At 39.3% G+C, this 19574-nt stretch overlaps 2 protein-coding genes across 3 annotated transcripts; both read left to right on the forward strand.

Annotated features, from left to right (window-relative positions):
* Nucleotides 1-548: 548 nt before the first annotated feature.
* Nucleotides 549-10109, forward strand: ei24 (EI24 autophagy associated transmembrane protein). Its single transcript, XM_029448811.1, has 11 exons — nucleotides 549-702; nucleotides 2305-2441; nucleotides 3830-3975; nucleotides 5695-5755; nucleotides 6209-6275; nucleotides 6363-6487; nucleotides 7317-7436; nucleotides 7912-8023; nucleotides 8106-8217; nucleotides 8598-8672; nucleotides 8759-10109. Exons 2-11 carry the CDS (start codon nucleotides 2400-2402, stop codon nucleotides 8919-8921), a joined length of 1023 nt encoding a protein of 340 aa, XP_029304671.1. The 5' UTR covers nucleotides 549-702; nucleotides 2305-2399; the 3' UTR covers nucleotides 8922-10109.
* A 481-nt stretch (nucleotides 10110-10590) lies between these two features.
* Nucleotides 10591-18963, forward strand: stt3a (STT3 oligosaccharyltransferase complex catalytic subunit A). Of its 2 annotated transcripts, none has more exons than XM_029447646.1 (18): nucleotides 10591-10730; nucleotides 11488-11607; nucleotides 11702-11762; nucleotides 11850-11971; nucleotides 12184-12329; nucleotides 12742-12832; nucleotides 12922-13028; nucleotides 13114-13278; nucleotides 14373-14553; nucleotides 14718-14873; nucleotides 15003-15094; nucleotides 15308-15463; nucleotides 16055-16243; nucleotides 16412-16528; nucleotides 16605-16707; nucleotides 17521-17709; nucleotides 18003-18118; nucleotides 18593-18963. In XM_029447646.1, exons 2-18 carry the CDS (start codon nucleotides 11520-11522, stop codon nucleotides 18629-18631), a joined length of 2118 nt encoding a protein of 705 aa, XP_029303506.1. In that variant the 5' UTR covers nucleotides 10591-10730; nucleotides 11488-11519; the 3' UTR covers nucleotides 18632-18963. The 2 variants fall into 2 exon arrangements, with proteins under 2 accessions (XP_029303506.1, XP_029303508.1); XM_029447648.1 differs by lacking the exon at nucleotides 10591-10730 and adding an exon at nucleotides 10766-10899.
* Nucleotides 18964-19574: the final 611 nt, after the last annotated feature.

Below are 19574 nucleotides of genomic sequence, written 5' to 3' on the forward strand. Positions count from 1 at the left end.
CTGATACTCATGATCATGTGGTGCTGATGTGCCAAAAGATTACCATGGCCCAATTTGTTACTTGTGAAACCGATAGGCCTAGACTGGCTACTAAAGTAGCCCTAGCCTAACTTCTCAAAATGCTCCACATTCCTCATTTTGACACAGCGGCACGCTGATCCTCTGAGATTTCCCCTCACTAGAAATAACATGTAGAAAATACAAGGCTACTTTAGTCTCGTAATAGTGTGACTTTTTCTTATAAACTTACGACTTTATTCTCGTTATATTACGACTTAATACTTGTTATATTATGACTTTATTCTCAAAATCTCAGATTAGATTTCTCTTGATTTGACCTGTACATACTGTATTTATGGTGGTGCACAGGAAACAATGTATCACTAAAGCCCTAATAATATATTATATTTTCAACTGAATGTATATTGAATAATATTGTACCCTCCAATCATACAAACATTTCCAGTGATTGTTACAATGCACTATTTCCCTTTATAACAGTTAAGAGGTAAATGAGATATTCCCCTTCGTCCTCCAATAAGGAGGACTACACTTCCCATGATCCTTAGAAATCGGAGCTTGCGCAATATGTTTTCCACGGCCCTGGCTGATGGTAGTGTATGTTTGGTGTTGTTGTTTTCACAGTAAGAGGCAAAAGAAAGAATTAACGAAGTTAATATTACCCTGAACCTTTCGCATGAGGTAAGTAAGATGCCGCGGTTAGCTGTGTGCTCTGTCTGACTTCACACGCTTGTTGAGGTGTTGTCTTGAATAAAAACAGCATAGTTAAATTAGTTGTTGAGCGTTAACAGTAACTGTTAGCTAGCAACACAGACAGGCAAGCTAGCAGAGCACTAACCAAACCAACGAAAGTCAAATATTATGAGAGATGTTTTATGAGAGGCATCATGCTGACCAGACTAGCTACACATTGAAGGTCTTCACATATTAAATTGTTATGACTTTTCGGCCAGCCGGGGAGAGCCAGCTAACAACGACTGCTCGCTATCACCCATTTGAGCTAACGTTAACCACGGAGTCATTGCTAACGTTAACGTACACAGACAGTAACGTTAACTTTAGCGTTATTGTCAAGAGACGCCTGCTGAATGAATGTTTCACTTTCCCCTCGTTACTAAACTTGTATAATTGATCGAGACCTAGTCCGTTTGAAAATAAAAGAGGTGACGTTGCTGTTTATACATGCATAGAACAATAGACATAAATATTAACGTTAGCTATGCTTTCCTGATGTTAGTAACACTATCAGATCATATTTGATAGAGCCCCCTTATTACTCTATTATGAAGTTGGAAAATAGTTTGTGTCTTGTTTCTTCTTCGTGTGATCAACATTAAACTTGTTATAATTCCAAAGGACCACATTAAGTTTTCTTAGTAGCATAGTAACGTCATAGTGTTCAGGACAAAGGAAAGCCTTAGCTAATATTACAACTAGGGATGGGCGATATTGAGAACCATCACTATCACTATATTATTGATCAAATACCTCCATATTGATATTATATATTTCACAAAATATTCAACGTTAAACAATGACTTTTGATAAATAATCATAAGTAATAAACAGTCAGTTGAGCTCAGAAAAGTACATCACTTTATGATGCAGCTTAAAACCTTTAAAACCATGTGCAATATTTAAACATCCAAAATCTAAGACCATATCTAATTACAACAAATAAGAAACATTTAGAGAGAAGTGGCAAATCACAAATAAGCATTACTTCTTTATTAAATTAATTTAATGTGGTGGGTTGATGAGGTACAAACAAATAAAGATAGGTTATATCAGAATGAGTACAAAATGGCTACCAAATATCCAAATTATTATGTAAAGAGGTTGTGAACCAATATTTATAATTGAAATGTCTCAAGGCCAGGTCATACATGTATAACTGTCTTTATTCCTTTAAGTAAAATAATAGCAATGTAATAATGAAACATTTGATTTTTATGTATGCACATGAATAACTACCAAATTTAGAAATGGAAAGATTGCTATTGCTGAAAGCACAGGTACTTATTTTTGTATGAATGTGCTGAATTATACTAATGCTATTGGATAAAGTTGACATGGGAGGGACAATTAAGTAAACAAAGATGCCCTTATACTTTATTTAACGCAAATACAGTAAATAATGTGCCTCTAGCTACTGTAGCTCTCCTCAAAGTGAGTCTTCTGCTGGTTAGATCTGCTTTTTAAAGGTTACTGTACATTTCTGGAAAGAGTTCCACCCGCTAGCTCTTGTCCTCACTGTATTTCCTTGGTTTTGGATTGTGGCAGGTTACTGGGTGAGCCCCTCCCTGCCATGAGAGCTGACCACCAGGTCACCAGTCCCCCCTCCTTCTGCAGTTGATGGATCTGCAGCTGGTCCAGAGATGACAGACAGCGTCAGGGCCTTCCTCCGCAATGTTGCGACGGTCAGCACGCACACGCACACACAAACACAAACACAAACACAAACTTGAGATATGACACGAGGCACAAGGGTGTAATTCATTGACAGGGATATAGATCCACGAATTCAAACCGAATTGAATTGGACCCATTCAGTGTTATTTAGACATACTAGGTAGTAGTTTGTAGGTCTGTAGGACATACTGTATATGTAGTAACAAATCTAATGTAAAAAAGATGCTAAAAAAAAGTATTCTGTGCTTTTTTTAAATTATGTTCCAAAAACATTTAATACACATACAGTCTTCATATATACATTATAATGTCATATATTCACCATATATAGTCATATATTTGTGTGTAGTGTTTATGTTTGGTGTCTCTGCTACCTGCATATAGCAGTATATACTTTATATAGACATCCTATGGAAAGTGTTTACTATTAAATAAAATAGTAAATGTTTACTATTCAATAAATTAATCAGACCTTTTGTAAAATAGTTTTTAAAAAATATTCGTAAACTCAACTCATTATTATATCATTTATATAATTTTCCTAACTGAACTTTATTGTATATCTTTTAATTGTAATTTTAAGATGCCCATTAAAGTGAAGAGCTAGTATTAGCAGTGTTAGCAGTGTTAGCTAGCTCATGTTGGCTTGAGCAACCACATAGAAAGACTATGAGTGTCTTTCTGAAGAACATCTTTAGAATCAAAATGCAGCCACGGTACCTCTGAATAGTCTTCTAACATTAGCTGCTGCTGTTAAAACTGCCTCTTCACTTTAATGTTGAGTAATAATCCAAGCTCACAGCGCTACCTAGCTAGTTAGCCAACTAGGTTAGGCAGCATGTGCAGCCTTGTTAAGCTAAATAAATAAGAGGAGTTAGTTAGTTACCGACTGTTTATTTACAGCAGCAGCCTCTAGTTGGTTGATTTAGAAAAACTTAAACATTGTAGTTGCTCTAGCTAACAGGAGGTAAGTGGCTAAATCAGGTAGCAGTTGTTAATGGTGACAAAACCACTGTCATGAAATGTGACCTCATGAAATAATAAGTGACCTTGGGAAAAATGACATGATAAAATAAACACTTGAAATAAATAAAAATGTGTATTATGAAACAAAATGTCTTCAGTTATAATGAGGACAAAGACCTACTGTACCTGCTGGCAGCTGAAAGAAAGTGTGATTTTAGTGGGAGAAATTATTGCATCACATAAAAACATCCTCTGAACCATCAAGATCTAAATATTGTTAATGTGATCTGCCTTCAAATACCTGTATCAGCCTGATTCTTGTTTTCAACAAGCACTAATGGAGACATTTCAAAGCTCCATTACTGTTGCCATTTTTATAAGTTAGAAACAAGCGCTGTATGTGTATTCTCTCTCGCTCTGGGTTCTCTAGGGGATCAAGGACTCCATATTGGGGATTGGAACAATCTCCAAGCTGGATGCCCGCATCCAGCAGAAAAGGGAAGAGCAGCGGAGGAGAAGGGCCAGCGGGGCCCTGGCACAGAGACGGGCACAGAGTGAGGAGCGCAAACCAGACAAGTAGGCCAGAGAAAAAGCTGCTTATTTTGGTTGCAATGCTACTGATTTTCTTACTTAGCCAGAGTCAGATATGCTCATGATGCTCGTGATTGCATAAGTCATTGCTGTTTATAGGATTTATTAGCAGCTCTAAAGTAGAATTTCAACCTGACATGATCATGTCATATTTTCAGGTAGAACTTCCTGTGCACCCCCCATGCTGTGCACCATTTCCCACAACCTCCACCATTCAAATGGCTAAATTTACCTCAAGACAAGAGATGGTTAGGTTTTTTCTTTTGTAAACAGCAGAGGCCTTATTCATAAAGCTTCCTAGTACTAAGAGTTGCTCTTACTGACGAAATTCTCGTGTTTTCTCAGAATTTCCACTTGCTGTAAAGACTGTATCCTGGTAAAGATCAAAGTAATTCTTTAAGCATCTTAGCCCTTAAGAGAGCTCCTTAGGTGAAAAGCTGTGAGGAGTAGGAGGACGTTTAAAAGGCTTAAGAGTTTCTTAAGCAGAGAAGAAAATGGTGGAAAGACAAAGAGGTATTAGGAATATTGTCCAAACGCTGAATGACAGGGAGTTAATGAAATAGATTCACTGCTAAATTACCAGCATGGTAAATAAACGGAACCTAATAAGTGTAACAACTATCAGCTGCTTCTTAAGTAGCTCTGTGTTCTAACATGTTGTACACTACTTTTAAATGATGGCTTGAAACAAAGATGTTCATTACATAAAATAGTATTTAAAATTACACCATTTCTTAATGGAGACTAAATTACAGGCTTAAATGTTTTTAAATAAAATGGCTTGAATGAGTTTTCTTTTTGTTTAATGCTTTTATTTATTGATATATTATTAAAAAAAATTACATTGTCTTTTATCTATGTTTCTCTTCCTTGGCTGCATTGAACTCTCATTTGTAGTTTTATTGTGTATTTTCTGTTTTTATGTCTGTAAAGCACTTTGTAAACTTGTTTTTGAAAAGTGCTATATAAATACAGTTTATTATTATTATTATTATTATTATTATTATTATTATTATTATTATTATTATTATTATTATTCTATGCCCATTATCACTAAGATTGCTAAGATTTTCTTTTTTTTGATCAACCAATCACACCTTTGTTTTTGTTTTTAATGAGTCATACCTAGCCAGGGGGTCTACCACACCTCCTCGCTAAGGTAAAAGTTTATTTCCCTTCCTTGCTCAGAGTTGCTCTGAAATCACTCCTAAGCTGAGACTCCTTGCTAGATTTTTTTAAGACTAAGTTAAGAGCTCTCTGAGAGTATTGTCACAGTGTTTGTGATTATGGCCCCAGGAGTTTACACAGCTTGAATTGAAAACTTGAAAACTTTAGTGCTTAACTCAAGTCAACAAATCCCCTGGCTCTGTGCACATGTAAAGAAGAAGTGGTTTAAATGTGTTCTGTATTCTCATGTTACTGTCAATAATGAAAATAACTTTCTAAGTGTGTAACATGGCGGAGTTTAATTGGAGCACTCATGGATCTATGCGGCTCTAATATTCTGCCCATTCTATCTGTTACCATTAATATCTGTGAGCAAAATCCACCGTTCAAATACTTTGAGTCTGAAAACAGAAACATGTTAACAGCGTGCGTCCATGTGTCTGTCTGACTCTGGTTAAGTAAGCAAAGTAAAATGTAAGTGAAACCAAACTGTTTAAATAATATTCAACAGTGTCATTATTTGACTTCCTCTTTCAGTGACCCCAAAGTAGCCAGCAGGATCTTTCAGTGCTGTGCCTGGAATGGAGGAGTGTTCTGGGTAAGATACACTATACTATATACTGTTACAGTACAGCCTCGTCACACATACTACTGAATACTTAATGAGTGCAACGTGTTGTTCCAAACTTATCTCTTAGCTTCTGGAAACTAAGAACTAAAGTCCCTCTTGTCTGTCGGCTAAACAGAAATGTCTCTTAGATAACCAAGTCTGCCGTAGCCATGTTGTGCACTTAATGACCTCTGTCCCGTAATCCTTTGGGTGCTGTCTGCAGAGCCCAAAAAGTCTTTAAATGTCTTTAATGTAATTATATAAATACAAATCCTCAGAAGCTTTTAAAGTTTTTCCAATGTATTTAAATGTCCCAATCATGTCATTGTTAAGGCTGACGTAACCTTTAAATGTCCATGAATGTGTTTAAGTCAAATACCAATTTTGAAATGTATAGGAAGCATGAGTTGAGTAACTATAGTATGTCATTTCTCTCTCCAGCTCAGTCTGTTTCTCTTCTACCGGGTGTTTATCCCCCTGCTGCAGACTCTCACTGGAAAAATCATCGGTATGTATGGCTGCTAGTGAATCTGATGCAGGGTCTCTGGTTTATGGGAGGAACCAGTCAGTCAACAAGCTGTTTGCTTTGCTCCAGGTGACCCCTCCCTCCATGGCAGTGTGTGGTCCTGGTTAGAGTTCATCCTGACCTCCGTCTTCAGTGCTCTCTGGGTTCTCCCTCTGTTCGTCCTCAGCAAGATAGTCAACGCCATCTGGTTCCAGGTTAGACCCTGCTTTGCTAGACTGTAATGATGAGATGGCAGAGCTTGTGGCCATAGATCCCATTACACAGTCTGACATGCCGTAGCCACATGCATCCTCTTCAAGGGTCTTACATTGAATGCTGTGCAACATGCTGCCTAAGGTTGCATAATGTACTGTTTGTTATTGTCACAGGAATATGAGCTTTTGGAATAGAGTTGCAGTAAAATACAGCTGACTTGACATATAGGCTGCATTATCATAATAGCTGGGAATTATAAAGCCAGCTCTGCCTCTCCCATACTTTGCAAGCAAGTCCATTATTCCAGTGCAACGTTTCAAACTGATCCTTTATCAGAAAAACATCAACAAGGGAAATATCCTGTAGCTATAGATATAGACTTTTATTGAGTAGTGAAAGTCCCACCATTAAACGACTCCTCAGACTTCAGCTGCCGGACAATAAAAACATCGGCTGGAAATCTGACGAGTCACTGGAGGGCTTGATTATGACACATCTACAGGCATAGAGCAGCAAACACAGAAGTCTGTGAATGAGCCTGAAATTCTGACTTGTTGCCTGAAGCACGTTGTTGGAAGACTATTAGACTTTTCTCAGCACTTTTATGTGAGATGATCAGGACATAATAGTATTGAATACATATTAAAATATTGTTTTTAAATAATTTCATTACACATTGGTTTACAGTCAAGTTGTAGCTCCTGACATTTCGTATTGCCATCACAAAGCAAAGACAGTTGTTATCCAAATCTGAATGTTTATAATGTTTATTTCATATGCTTTGTTGACACAGATCTAGATATCAGGGTGTTATTCTCTGTTATATAGGATATAGCTGACCTAGCATTTGAAGTGTCTGGATGTAAAGCGCTGCCGTTCCCCAGTGTCAGCAAGATCATCGCAGACATGCTCTTTAACCTTCTTCTCCAGGCACTCTTCCTCATCCAGGTACATTTTTGTAGATTGATACCTTGTTATTCTTCCTTTAAAAACATTTTCCCTGTCTGTGCTTCTCTGTTTATCAGTACTAGAAAGTGTTTGAGTTCAACAGTTGCAGTAAAGCTGCTGTTGGGATCTGTAACTGTGGGCCAAGATTCTCCAAATGTTTGCTCAGCGTGCAAATGATATCACTTTTCTGACTGAGTCCCAAGGTCATGCTGTTCATGAACCAGAGTTATTCAGCATGTCAGGCAAACAATTCCAGTCCTAGACTCTCGATTCAGAGAATTTCGTAATAATAAAAAGCGTTATGGCTTCACACTTGTTGGCGTTGTTTTATTATTTTCCACTGAAACTTGATAATGATGAAACAAATGCTACAAACATCTAAATCTCTACTCTTTAAGATGAAGCAAATGAGATTCAAATGTACACATTTCTCTCCTCTTGGTGAATGTAATTGTGTTGTTTTATGGTCCTCTAGGGCATGATTGTTAGCCTCTTTCCTATCGATGCCATTGGACAGATGGTTAGCCTCCTCCACATGTCTCTGCTCTACTCCCTGTACTGCTTTGAGTATCGCTGGTTCAACCATGGTGAGATACTCGCATTATACACGCAAAGCCTCTGGATTGAATGGAGAACTCAAACAATACTGAGGCTGTTTGTTTGTTTAAGGCATTGAGATGCACCAGCGGCTGTCCAATATCGAGAGGAACTGGCCCTATTACTTCGGCTTTGGTTTGCCCATGGCTCTGCTGACCGCCCTGCCCTCCTCATACATCATCAGGTAAGACTCCTGATTCTTGATTAATTAAGAAAATAACCCAAACGTTGATTGATATTAAAAAGAATCATTAGTTGCTGCCTTGCCTTCTACATTTTTTTATTTAAAGTATGAATGTCAAAGTTGAGTCCACAAAGGATTTTACATAGAAATGAACCTACTGTACTTCAGCTTGTTTGCAAAATTCATAGAGATGTATTTTTTATTTAAAATATGTTTTATAGAGTTGTTTTAAAGTTTAAAAAATATTTAAAATTAGAATACACACAACACAAAACACGCAGGAATTCTTCAGAGCGGGATGGCTCTCTGGAACACGGACCACGAAGTTTCCTTTCCTGTATTTACTGGATGCAATGGTTTTTTTGTTCCTTCTTTTCTAGTGGCTGCTTGTTCTCCATCCTCTTCCCTCTATTCATCATCAGCGCTAATGAGGCCAAGACACCAACAAAGCTGTAGTGAGTGTGAAATAAAGATACATTTTCTTAAAAGATATGTTTCTGTAATGCATGAGCCACTGATCACATTTGTGTTTTCCACACAGCCACTTCCAGCTGCGTCTCTTCTCCCTGGTTGTGCTGATCAGCAACAAGCTTTTCCACAAGACAGTCCACCTGCAGTCCTCCATGACGTCGTCCACCTCCTCAGAGAGGCTGTCCTCCCCCCACACCTCCCCGACCCGCCACAGACCTCTTCCCACACAATGATGGATCCACTTGAAGGAGATAGGAAAGCAGTTGATGAAGGGCTTCATCAATGTGAAAAAGTGAATTTTCCAGATGGAGTTCCTTTATTGAAGATGATATGTGGTTTAGGACAAAGGGTTTACATGTTTTTATCTAATCTCTGTTACTTTGGTTCTTCTTGCAGAACCCACCAGACACATTTTCAGTGTGACACAAATCAACGGGCCTGTGCCTCACTCTCAAAACACATTATATACTCTGCTCTTGACTTGTTTTCTTTTGTGAATTTTTCTTTTCTTTTTTTTGTAAAATGTGCCATTTGAGTGAATCTCCTTAAAAATTAATCGCAGCACAAGAAATCATTTAGTTTTAATATGTTTAAGAAAACTTGCGACGAAAGGATTTTTTAACTGAAGGGGCTTGTTTGCATTCAGAAGCAAAGCACAGTCTTGTTGTACGTACAGTACATGTTTTCTTGATGTTGCAAGTCAGATTCCTTCCTCACAGATTGAATGCTTTGTTGCACATGGATGTTTTTCTGTCCTAGCAGTTCCAGAAATAACCTTGTAGAATATACAAATGTGTTCAAGAGCTGCTATGAAAAAGGATTGGTGACCTTAGTAATGGAAACCAAATAACAAAGTCACTCTTTTCACGTGTTGACTAAAGGTTAGTTTGGTGTGTCATCCCACATTAAATCTCACTCCACTGTCTGAGATGTACATGTTGCAAATCACAAAGTGACACCAGTTAAGGAAAAGCTGCTGTAGCGTTTTCATTCTGTGTGAATTTAGTAGGTGATAGGTGACATGACACTGCCAAACTGTTGCATCTATGTTTTGTTTATTCACTACACTACAACCACTACAATGCTAATCTCTGTAATAAAGGAAGGAGTCACATAGTTAGTCTTTATATCTTAACAAATGGGTGATTGGTCCCTACAGATCATCAGATGTTCAATTTCTGTGCTGTGGATAATATTAATACATCCCGAATGTTCAACCAGAAGCCCACCACCATGCCGCTACCCAGTCACCAACCTTTCTTTCACTCATCAGAGCTCATGGCCATGGGGAGGGGCCAGAATTTTGAAATGGTGTGCAATTATTGTAAGAAGAGCATAGTGTTTGTGCAGAATGATGTATGTAAGTGAGGTTTTGTAAAAGTAATACGTCTAATTTCAATAAAATTGGTCAGTATTCAATATTTTGAGCACTGTTCAGGGTTTTGCTACCATGAGGAGGACTGGACAAGACATGTTAAACTTAACAGTGAAAAGATGCAGATGAAGATGGGACCGTTTGGGGCGACCTGACAGAGATAGTGGTCACACTGAGAAGCTATACACACATACTTTTTAAACTGTAGAGGAAAGTGGCTGTAATGTGGAATATTATTTTACACTTATCCCTGAATTTAAATTCAAAGTATATTCAGCAATTTAGTATAACAATAGAGCAGGGTTAATATAAACAGATATTGCGAATGATTGATCTTGTGCTATTGAACCCATTTAAAATAGTATATTGCCATTTATTTGTTAATATTTAATGTTTTTGGTTGCACCACAGAAATCATATTGTCCTGATAGTTTTGCACCAGTAGGGGGCGACACGTTGCCTCTCCTAACTAAGGACACGTCACTACACTACAGCGGCAACGTAGGAAACCAAATTTGAATGACAGCCAAATAACCAATCAGATTTATGTGGGATTACTGTTGAGCGATGCTCAACCAATTAACGTGCAGCATTGCGTGGTTGAGGCGGGTTTAGTTCACGGTGAAGGTTGTGTGAGAATAGTGTACGAGTAACAGGAACAGAGCTGGTGAGTCTTACTGAACATTTAATATTAAATCTGTGAGCTCATGTAGGAGCAATAATTTGTATTTGTAGGCTGTTGTCCTGCTGCCATATGTGAAGGTGTCGCTGATATTTTCAAAATAAGTCTGAGAGGAGGCGCGTGGCTAAGGTGTTCATTATACAGCAGCTAGCAGGTTAGCCTCGCTAGCTACTCACTCACTTTTAACTGGATGAAAGCAGCATCAACACTAGCCGGCCTGATACTGACTAGCTATAACGATGCTTGCATTTATTTGAAATGTGCACATAATGCGTGTTAATGGCTAACTTATTGAACAAACATTAGCTGCTGTAAATTGCCTTGCTCTGTGGTGTTGGAAAGGTTGGTTAACTGTCATTACTTATGAGGCTAGCTCTTAAAGTTAGCATTAATTAGAGCTCTTTTGAGCTTGATGGTTTGTGTTTTCGCTTTGCAAAAACCTGTGAAAATGTGAAGAAGACGGGCATAAATCTCTGCAGAAGTTTTCCAGACTGAGTGCTTCCTGGTTACTGACGCCACATCTTCGAACGTGGCCTTATCTGGTTGGGCTGTTCATGGAAGTTCACTTTTTACAGTTTCAAGACTTAATGAGTATCAGGTTTGCTTAAAACCTGAAAAGATCTTCTGATTTTGCAGTATTTATTAAAAAAAATGAAACTTACATTAGACAACGTTGATCTTCTCTCCTCAGTACTCCTATGTGTACCGCTTAGTCTTACAGCGTTTGTCTTCCTCCCATTAGGTTGTAGGTGAGCTGTCCCTAACCTCGCCAAAATGACCAAGCTGGGCTTCCTCCGTTTGTCCTATGAGAAACAGGACACGCTGTTGAAGCTGCTCATCCTGTCTATGGCTGGTATCCTCTGTGAGTCCTCTACTTCCCATACATAAGAGCATGGTCTTCCTAATACTAAAAACAAACCTGACACATTGATCTATGTGCTTTTCTTTCCCTTCAGCATTCTCCACCAGACTCTTTTCCGTCTTGAGGTTTGAAAGTGTCATCCATGAGTTTGATCCGTAAGTGCTACTTTCATGGTTATTTCCAAGGATTGCTAATAGATTTTCCTCCTTAATGTCTCATCTTTATCTTCATCTCACCTTCAGGTACTTTAACTACCGTACCACCCGCTTCTTGACAGAAGAAGGATTTTATAAGTTTCACAACTGGTTTGACGACCGGGCATGGTATCCTCTGGGGAGGATCATTGGAGGCACCATTTATCCAGGTAGGAAGCAAAAAATGTTTTTAGAGAGCACAGTATAAGTAAATGAATGGGGGCTTATAAACTTTATTCTGGGTGGTTTGATATCAAAAGTAGAGCGGTTCAAGTGTCGCTCAGAAAGGAGATTAATGTAGACTGTCTGCCTTTTTATTAGCATTAATGCAAAGCTTACTTGAACACTTCTTTTCTTGTCTCCCTCTCTTCTCTCTCACCAGGATTGATGATCACCTCTGCCGTCCTGTATCACGTCCTACATTTTTTCCACATCACCATTGACATCCGTAATGTCTGTGTCTTCCTGGCTCCCTTGTTCTCCTCCTTCACTACCATAGTCACCTACCACTTCACCAAGGAGTTGAAGGTAGAAAACGCATAATAAGATGCACAACAAACTATGTTATTTAAGGATATAAAGTCTTAATAAAATGCAAGCTTGTTTTTCTTTATAACTCCAGCGGTTTAGCTTTGCACTCAAAGCCTTCTGTTGATGTCTTAAGCCCAAAATTTAAAAATACTATGACATCATCAGGGTTATTTTCTCAGACATGGGAATGTTCCCATCATAGCTGCAAAAGACATTGTACAACTGATTTCACAGATTGACTTGTACTACAAGTAAACAGATCTTGTAGAGGAGTTTCCCTTTAGAATCCTATTAGTAATAATATATAAATAATAAACCTTTTTACATGGCACTTTTCTTAACAAGATTACAAAGATTTGATGTGATGTAGTGATGTATACCCTGTTGCCACTAACATTTCCCTCTGTAGGATGCTGGTGCTGGGCTCCTGGCTGCGGCCATGATTGCAGTGGTGCCTGGTTATATCTCTCGTTCTGTAGCTGGCTCCTATGATAACGAAGGTATGCACCTGGTATGCACAACAGTGTTTATTTAAATAAAACATCACAAAAAGATTGTTAATGAAATCCCTCTGTGCTGTCCTACACAGGTATTGCCATCTTCTGCATGCTGTTGACCTATTACATGTGGATCAAGGCTGTCAAAACGGGGTCAGTGTACTGGTCGTCCATGTGCGCACTGTCCTACTTCTACATGGTGAGGGAAAACAAATGCACATGTTACATGTTGAACTAATTCTGAGCTTATACAGGAATATATAAAGACGTTTGTGTGTATGTAGGTTTCCTCCTGGGGTGGCTACGTGTTCCTGATCAACCTTATCCCCCTCCACGTCCTGGTTCTGATGCTCACAGGCCGATTCTCTCACAGAATCTATGTGGCTTATTGCACAGTCTACTGCCTGGGCACCATCCTCTCCATGCAGATCTCTTTTGTTGGTTTCCAGGTGAGTGAAAACATTATATCTAGTGTTGCATGGTAAACCAATACAAGACGGGTATCGCATTACCTTTCCGTTTAAAAAAAAAAAAAACAGTACTATCCCCCATATTATTAGTACCGGTACTTAAACAATGACGCTGGTGTGCTGCTTCCACTCCCTGCAAGGTGTGCAAGACAACAGTTTTCTTTCTCTCACATGCGCGCTGCAAATACAAGTGCTTGTCGACAAAGCACACTCTGAGTAAAATATGGCACTAAACTACTGCAGCAGAAGATTATGAGTTGCGCCTATAGTTATGAAATGAAGGTAATACAATAATAACACGGAGGCTCCGTCCTTTCGAACCAAGACGGCAAACTATTTATTGCTCTAATGTTGTCAACAGCTGCGACGGCGCATTACAGCTTCTCTCGCTCCGTTTTTACCTTTCACAATAAAAGCTCTAGACATGCATACACTGCATCACTGCTTACCAGAGGGAACTTAAATCCATTTGGAGCATTCCTGTAAGGGGCAACTCAACAAAATTGCACTTATCTCTGTAAGGATTGAACCTTTTCTAAGCAGCAGTGTGACATGTGAAGGGGGAGAGATGTGAACAAGGACCCGATCTTAAATTACGAGTTTCCCCAGTCCTGGTGCGATATTAAAATGTATGAACACACTATGGTACAATAATTCCCTTCTGTTGTTTTTATTGCTTCTTTTCAAATTCTCAACTGCCTTACTTTGACATTGTTAAGATATTGTAATATTATCCTCATCATCATCAATTATAATATATTATGAATCTGTGACTCTTTTCTCTTTAAATCAATATTATTATAATTACAATAATCATTTCCATGTTCTTTCTTCTATTATTCCATTACTTTAGCTGATGTTTCAAGTTTTTGTATTTTCTGTATTGAGATATTTAGGCGGGTATTGGTCAAAGTTATAATTTTGGTATTGTGACAACACTAATATTATCCTATGCTACATGAGTAACGTGCCTCTGCAATACAAAAGTCAGTGTCATGTTTTATGGAAAAGAGGTTTCATTCTTTTCCGTGGCACACAGCTCACCTTCCTGTCTTTCTTCTCTCATACACCAGCCGGTGCAGTCATCAGAGCACATGGCAGCCTTCGGTATGTTTGGCTTGTGCCAGATTCATGCCTTCGTGGACTACCTGCGCAGCAAACTCAATTCCCAGCAATTTGAGGTGCTGTTCAAGAGCGTCATCTCCCTGGTGGGCTTCGTCATGCTGTCTGTGGGAACTGTTCTCATGCTGACCGGTAAGAGGGTTGACGAGGTGCACCAGTAGATACATTGGCAAAGGGCAATGTATCGGATGGAAAATGTTTTCTTCACTACTTCCCGAAGCTTCTCCTTTCCTCTTGTGAGAAACTGATTATTTTGCCTTTGGACCATGACTGACCAAAAGTACATTTCCCCCCAGGTAAGATCTCTCCGTGGACTGGTCGTTTCTACTCCCTGCTGGATCCCTCCTATGCCAAGAACAACATTCCCATCATTGCCTCTGTCTCTGAGCACCAGCCCACAACCTGGTCCTCGTACTACTTTGACCTCCAGCTGCTGGTCTTTATGTTCCCAGGCAAGTTCACACACAGAGTAACAAGGCGTTCATACTGTATGATCTCTACATCTTTCATGCACATGAAGCGCACAGCTTAGTGTATTCTTGCCGGGTTTTGACTGACTGTTACCTTGCCTTTGCTTACAGTTGGTCTTTACTACTGTTTCAACAACTTGTCGGACGCCAGGATCTTCATCATCATGTATGGAGTCACCAGCATGTACTTCTCAGCTGTCATGGTACGTCCTGTATCGAGCCACATGCACGTCTCAGGACTCTGCTGAGAGCCGTTGTTCTGTTTACTTCTGGTGTTTGTGACATATCAACACTGTCACCAGAAAATGTGATTCTCGCGTCATTAAACATAACCAATGGAAATGCATGTATTCTGCACAGTTTTTTACTTAATACCTTTTTATATGGGTTAATGTATGGCTTGTTTGTTGCCTCAGGTGCGTCTGATGTTGGTTCTGGCTCCAGTCATGTGTATCCTGTCGGGCATCGGTGTGTCCCAGGTGCTAACCACTTACATGAAGAATTTGGATGTCAGCCGGCCAGACAAGAAGAGCAAGAAGCAGCAGGACGCCACCTACCCCATCAAAAATGAGGTAGGAGGCCTGAAAGGCAGGTTGGGAGCTGTTATAGCTGTTATCTACAGTCTGCTCACAGTACCACTATACCATTCACAAGTTCTGACATGATAAAAATAATAACAATATAGTATTGAGATGTCACAATTTATCCAGACAAAAAACTCCTGGCAGGATTTAAAGTTAAACAGATGTTGAAAGGTCTTGTACAAAGCTACATGTTTCCTTTTAGTATTAAACTAAGAGTTCCCTTCTGTACCTGGCTGCGTTTCAGATTAAGACCATGTATACGATCTATTGTTATAACATTTTTAATTAGATCCACCTCAACCAGCTACAACAGTAAAATAATGATCATTGACTCTGATGTAGAAAGTTCTTCTGTACTTTTACCTGGGCAGAATTTTAAATACAGAATATTTACTTGTAATGGAGGGTTTTTACATTGTGGTATTGGTACTTTAAAAGTTTTTTATTGATAAAATAAAATAACTTTCTGTAGAGAAGCATACCAGAGATTTTTTCAGAAACCATCCTTGGTCAGAATAAAAGCAGATTGATGGACCGGAAGGTAAAACCTGATGACATCATGTTGCATGTTCCTACCAGGTTGCCAGCGGGATGATTCTGGTGATGGCCTTCTTCCTCATTACATACACCTTCCACTCTACCTGGGTTACCAGCGAAGCCTACTCCTCTCCCTCAATTGTGTTGTCGGCCCGTGGAGGTGACGGCAGCCGTATCATCTTCGATGACTTCAGAGAGGCCTACTACTGGCTCCGCCACAACACTCCTGAGGTCAGTGACACCTAAAGGAATAAAGAATAAATCGATCAGTAAGGAGTTCCTAACTACGGCTTGAATTATCTGAATTGTAGATACATGATTGTTATAAGTTAAGCATCGTCATAACCATTAAATGAAAGGCCCTCACTCAGTGACTTGAGTTTTATTTTGTGTTTCCAGGATGCCAAAGTCATGTCATGGTGGGATTATGGCTATCAGATAACTGCCATGGCAAATCGAACCATTCTAGTGGACAACAACACATGGAACAACACGCACATCTCCAGAGTGGGACAGGTGAGCTGAGTAGCCTTCAGGGTAATCATGTTTACAAAGTGCTGCAGTGTTGACTGGGTGGTTGTTTGCTCTGTAGGCCATGGCGTCCACAGAAGAGCGGGCCTATGAGATAATGAGGGAGCTGGATGTCAGTTATGTCCTGGTCATCTTTGGAGGACTGACGGGCTATTCTTCAGATGGTATGTGGCTTAATGCAGCTCGACATAAACATAAGCCTGTCTACGGACTACATTCCCACTGTAGATAGAAGTTTTATAGAGTTGTATTTAATAGATTTAGGTTTAATAATCTGTTCACAAAATATGAGTAGTATTTCCCCCATCTCAGATACGTCCATTGCTTGCAAACTTTATTTATTTAAAACATATTCTGTAATTAATACATAACTGTAACTTCAGTGTGTGACATCTTACTGAAAAAAAACAATAAGGAACAAGTCACTTTTAGAGTACTCCCTGGGAATAAACAAAATCCTGAACATGTTCTCTGCAAGAACACACTTCTAGTTGTTCCACGCCTGACCCCCCCCCCCCCCCAGTTTGGAAACTACTGACTTAAGCTGTGCTATGAATATTACCAGATCCCCTCAGATGTAATGGCGTTTCTTTTATGTGATGTGTATACCCGGGGCGTTAATGTCCTCCCCTGGCTGGTTTCATTTTTCGATGATTGACATAAGTGAAGAAGAATCAGCCTCTACTCTAAAAGCTGTAATAACTCTTCCACACTGAATAATTAGTAATGTCACCAGTTAGCAGCAGGTCTTATTTGACTGACTCCACTGCTTAGCATGCCCCCCCTCTGTCTTAACTTTACTTTGTAACAAACTGTCTCAGTGATTTGATGTACTAGAAAATATTTAGCTCACAGTAATGACAGTGCTAGTTCCCTGAACCGTCATTAAATGTCCCAGAACAGTGAGGCAAAAAAAAGACTTATTTTAGAAGGCATTTTTAGCATTGTTTCTCTAATGTATCCATCTGTCTGCACAGACATCAATAAGTTTCTGTGGATGGTCCGTATTGGGGGAAGCACAGACACGGGCAAACACATCAAGGAGCACGACTACTACACTCCCACCGGAGAGTTCAGAGTGGACCGCGAGGGCTCGCCTGTCCTGCTCAACTGCCTCATGTACAAGATGTGCTACTACCGCTTCGGCCAGGTCTACACAGAAGCCAGTGAGTATGCAGTAATGAGTTTGTCATCATGCATGACCCGCCTTTACCTTGCAATCAGGGACATATTGAAATGAAAGGACTCTTTCGTTCGGGATCCTTCATTTATATCATGCTATTTTCACCAGTTAGACAGATCGCTCTGTAGAAACTACTGTGCCAGAATATGCATTTAAACTGACTGCACTGTCAGCAGACAAGGCAATGAATACATAATTATGTTGCTGGTCCTCATTAATATAAAACTACAGCCTTTTGTACTGTCATGCTGATAATCCTACTGACCTTCTCTGCAGAGCGCCCACCTGGTTATGACCGAGTGAGGAACGCTGAGATTGGGAACAAAGACTTCGAACTGGATGTGTTGGAAGAGGCCTACACAACAGAGCACTGGCTGGTTAGGATATACAAGGTAAGATGACTAACTTTTTACTCATCATCATCATCATCATCATCATCACCATCAGTCGACAATGATTTTTTTTTGCTAGTCAACCATTTCTTTGGGGCAATGTAGAAAATCCCAGAATTTAAGTAGACATGACTGTTTGGAACAAGTGTAAATTCCAACCTAAACTTAATAATAACTAAATAAAGCTGTAACAAGTCAATTAATCGAATGGTCAGTCGACAGAAAACTAATCAACACTTCAATTGTTCAGCAATAAAACGCATGTTCCATGTGACTGCTACTTTTCTTGGTCTTAGATTCTAGTGAATTGAATATATTTGAACAAAGCTTGAGACGAAACACCTGTGAGCTCAAGGAAATTGTTATGGTATTTAAAATCAGACTGATAGATTAGGACGTCTGGGGGCGGTGGGTTATTTTAATTTTTAATGTTTCTCTTGCAGACCTAACAAAGTCTTGTGTTCCATATTTTAGGTCAAAGATCTGGACAACCGGGGTCTTTCAAGAACATAAACCTTCAGACGGTGGTGAAACAGCCTTTCAGCACTGAACACCTTCCCCTGTGGTCTGCAGATGAGTGGGAAAAGAGTACTTTTTATACTTTTGTTTGGGGGAAGAAAATTGCATAAAAGATTTTTTTTGAGGATGATTTTCATTTTTTTTTATTTTGTTATAATGAAACGTCTCATCTGGGATCAGAGGGAGCTGGTGTCAACACGTCCAGTCTGAAGTCAGCAAGTGTAATTCACCATGAAGCGGTCACAAAGAAAGCGGTGTTCATTTAAGAGTGCTTCAAATGGGTTTTTACAATGTGGTCAATTAAAGTGAGATTAAATGTGATGAAATAGTTTGTCTTATTTTTCTCACTTCTGCACAGAATACATCGAGACAATTGATGTTGGAACTTTTATGAAGTTGAGTCAGAACAGTTTGATTCTAGGTGAGACCCACAACTGGTGACAATGTTGCTGAAAGGATCAACTCATTACACGCTGGAAGTAGGGTTGTCAAGCGATTCAAACTCTTACATGCTTTGTGATTAATTAATCTCATATCAATATTTGCTGTGAGAGCTCCGTGTGGTGCTGTCGGAGCTGCAAAGTCGGGAACACAGCGGGGGAGATGGTTTCAGTTTGGAAACATGTAGTGTCCGAGGTCACACGGGCCTTGAGTTTGACACGTGACGTCAAGGGGCATCTAAGAAAATTAACGTACTAATTCAACAGCCCTAGTTGGAAGTAATTTTAAATGTATAAAACTTTCCCAACAAGGTAAACTCCATTCCAGTGTCTGTCATTAGCAAGTGATTTACTTGCATGTCATGTAATACTCCGTTTAGCCACTATGTGGTTAGAAGTTTACTGTACCTCAAATAAGCGTGTGATGTTCCTGGATCTTGTGATCACAGTATTGGGATATGTACAATATGAAGGCTGAATTAAAAAGACTGGTTCTA

This window comes from Cottoperca gobio, chromosome 14 (genome assembly GCF_900634415.1).
Source record: "Cottoperca gobio chromosome 14, fCotGob3.1, whole genome shotgun sequence".
Lineage (NCBI taxonomy): Eukaryota > Metazoa > Chordata > Actinopteri > Perciformes > Bovichtidae > Cottoperca > Cottoperca gobio.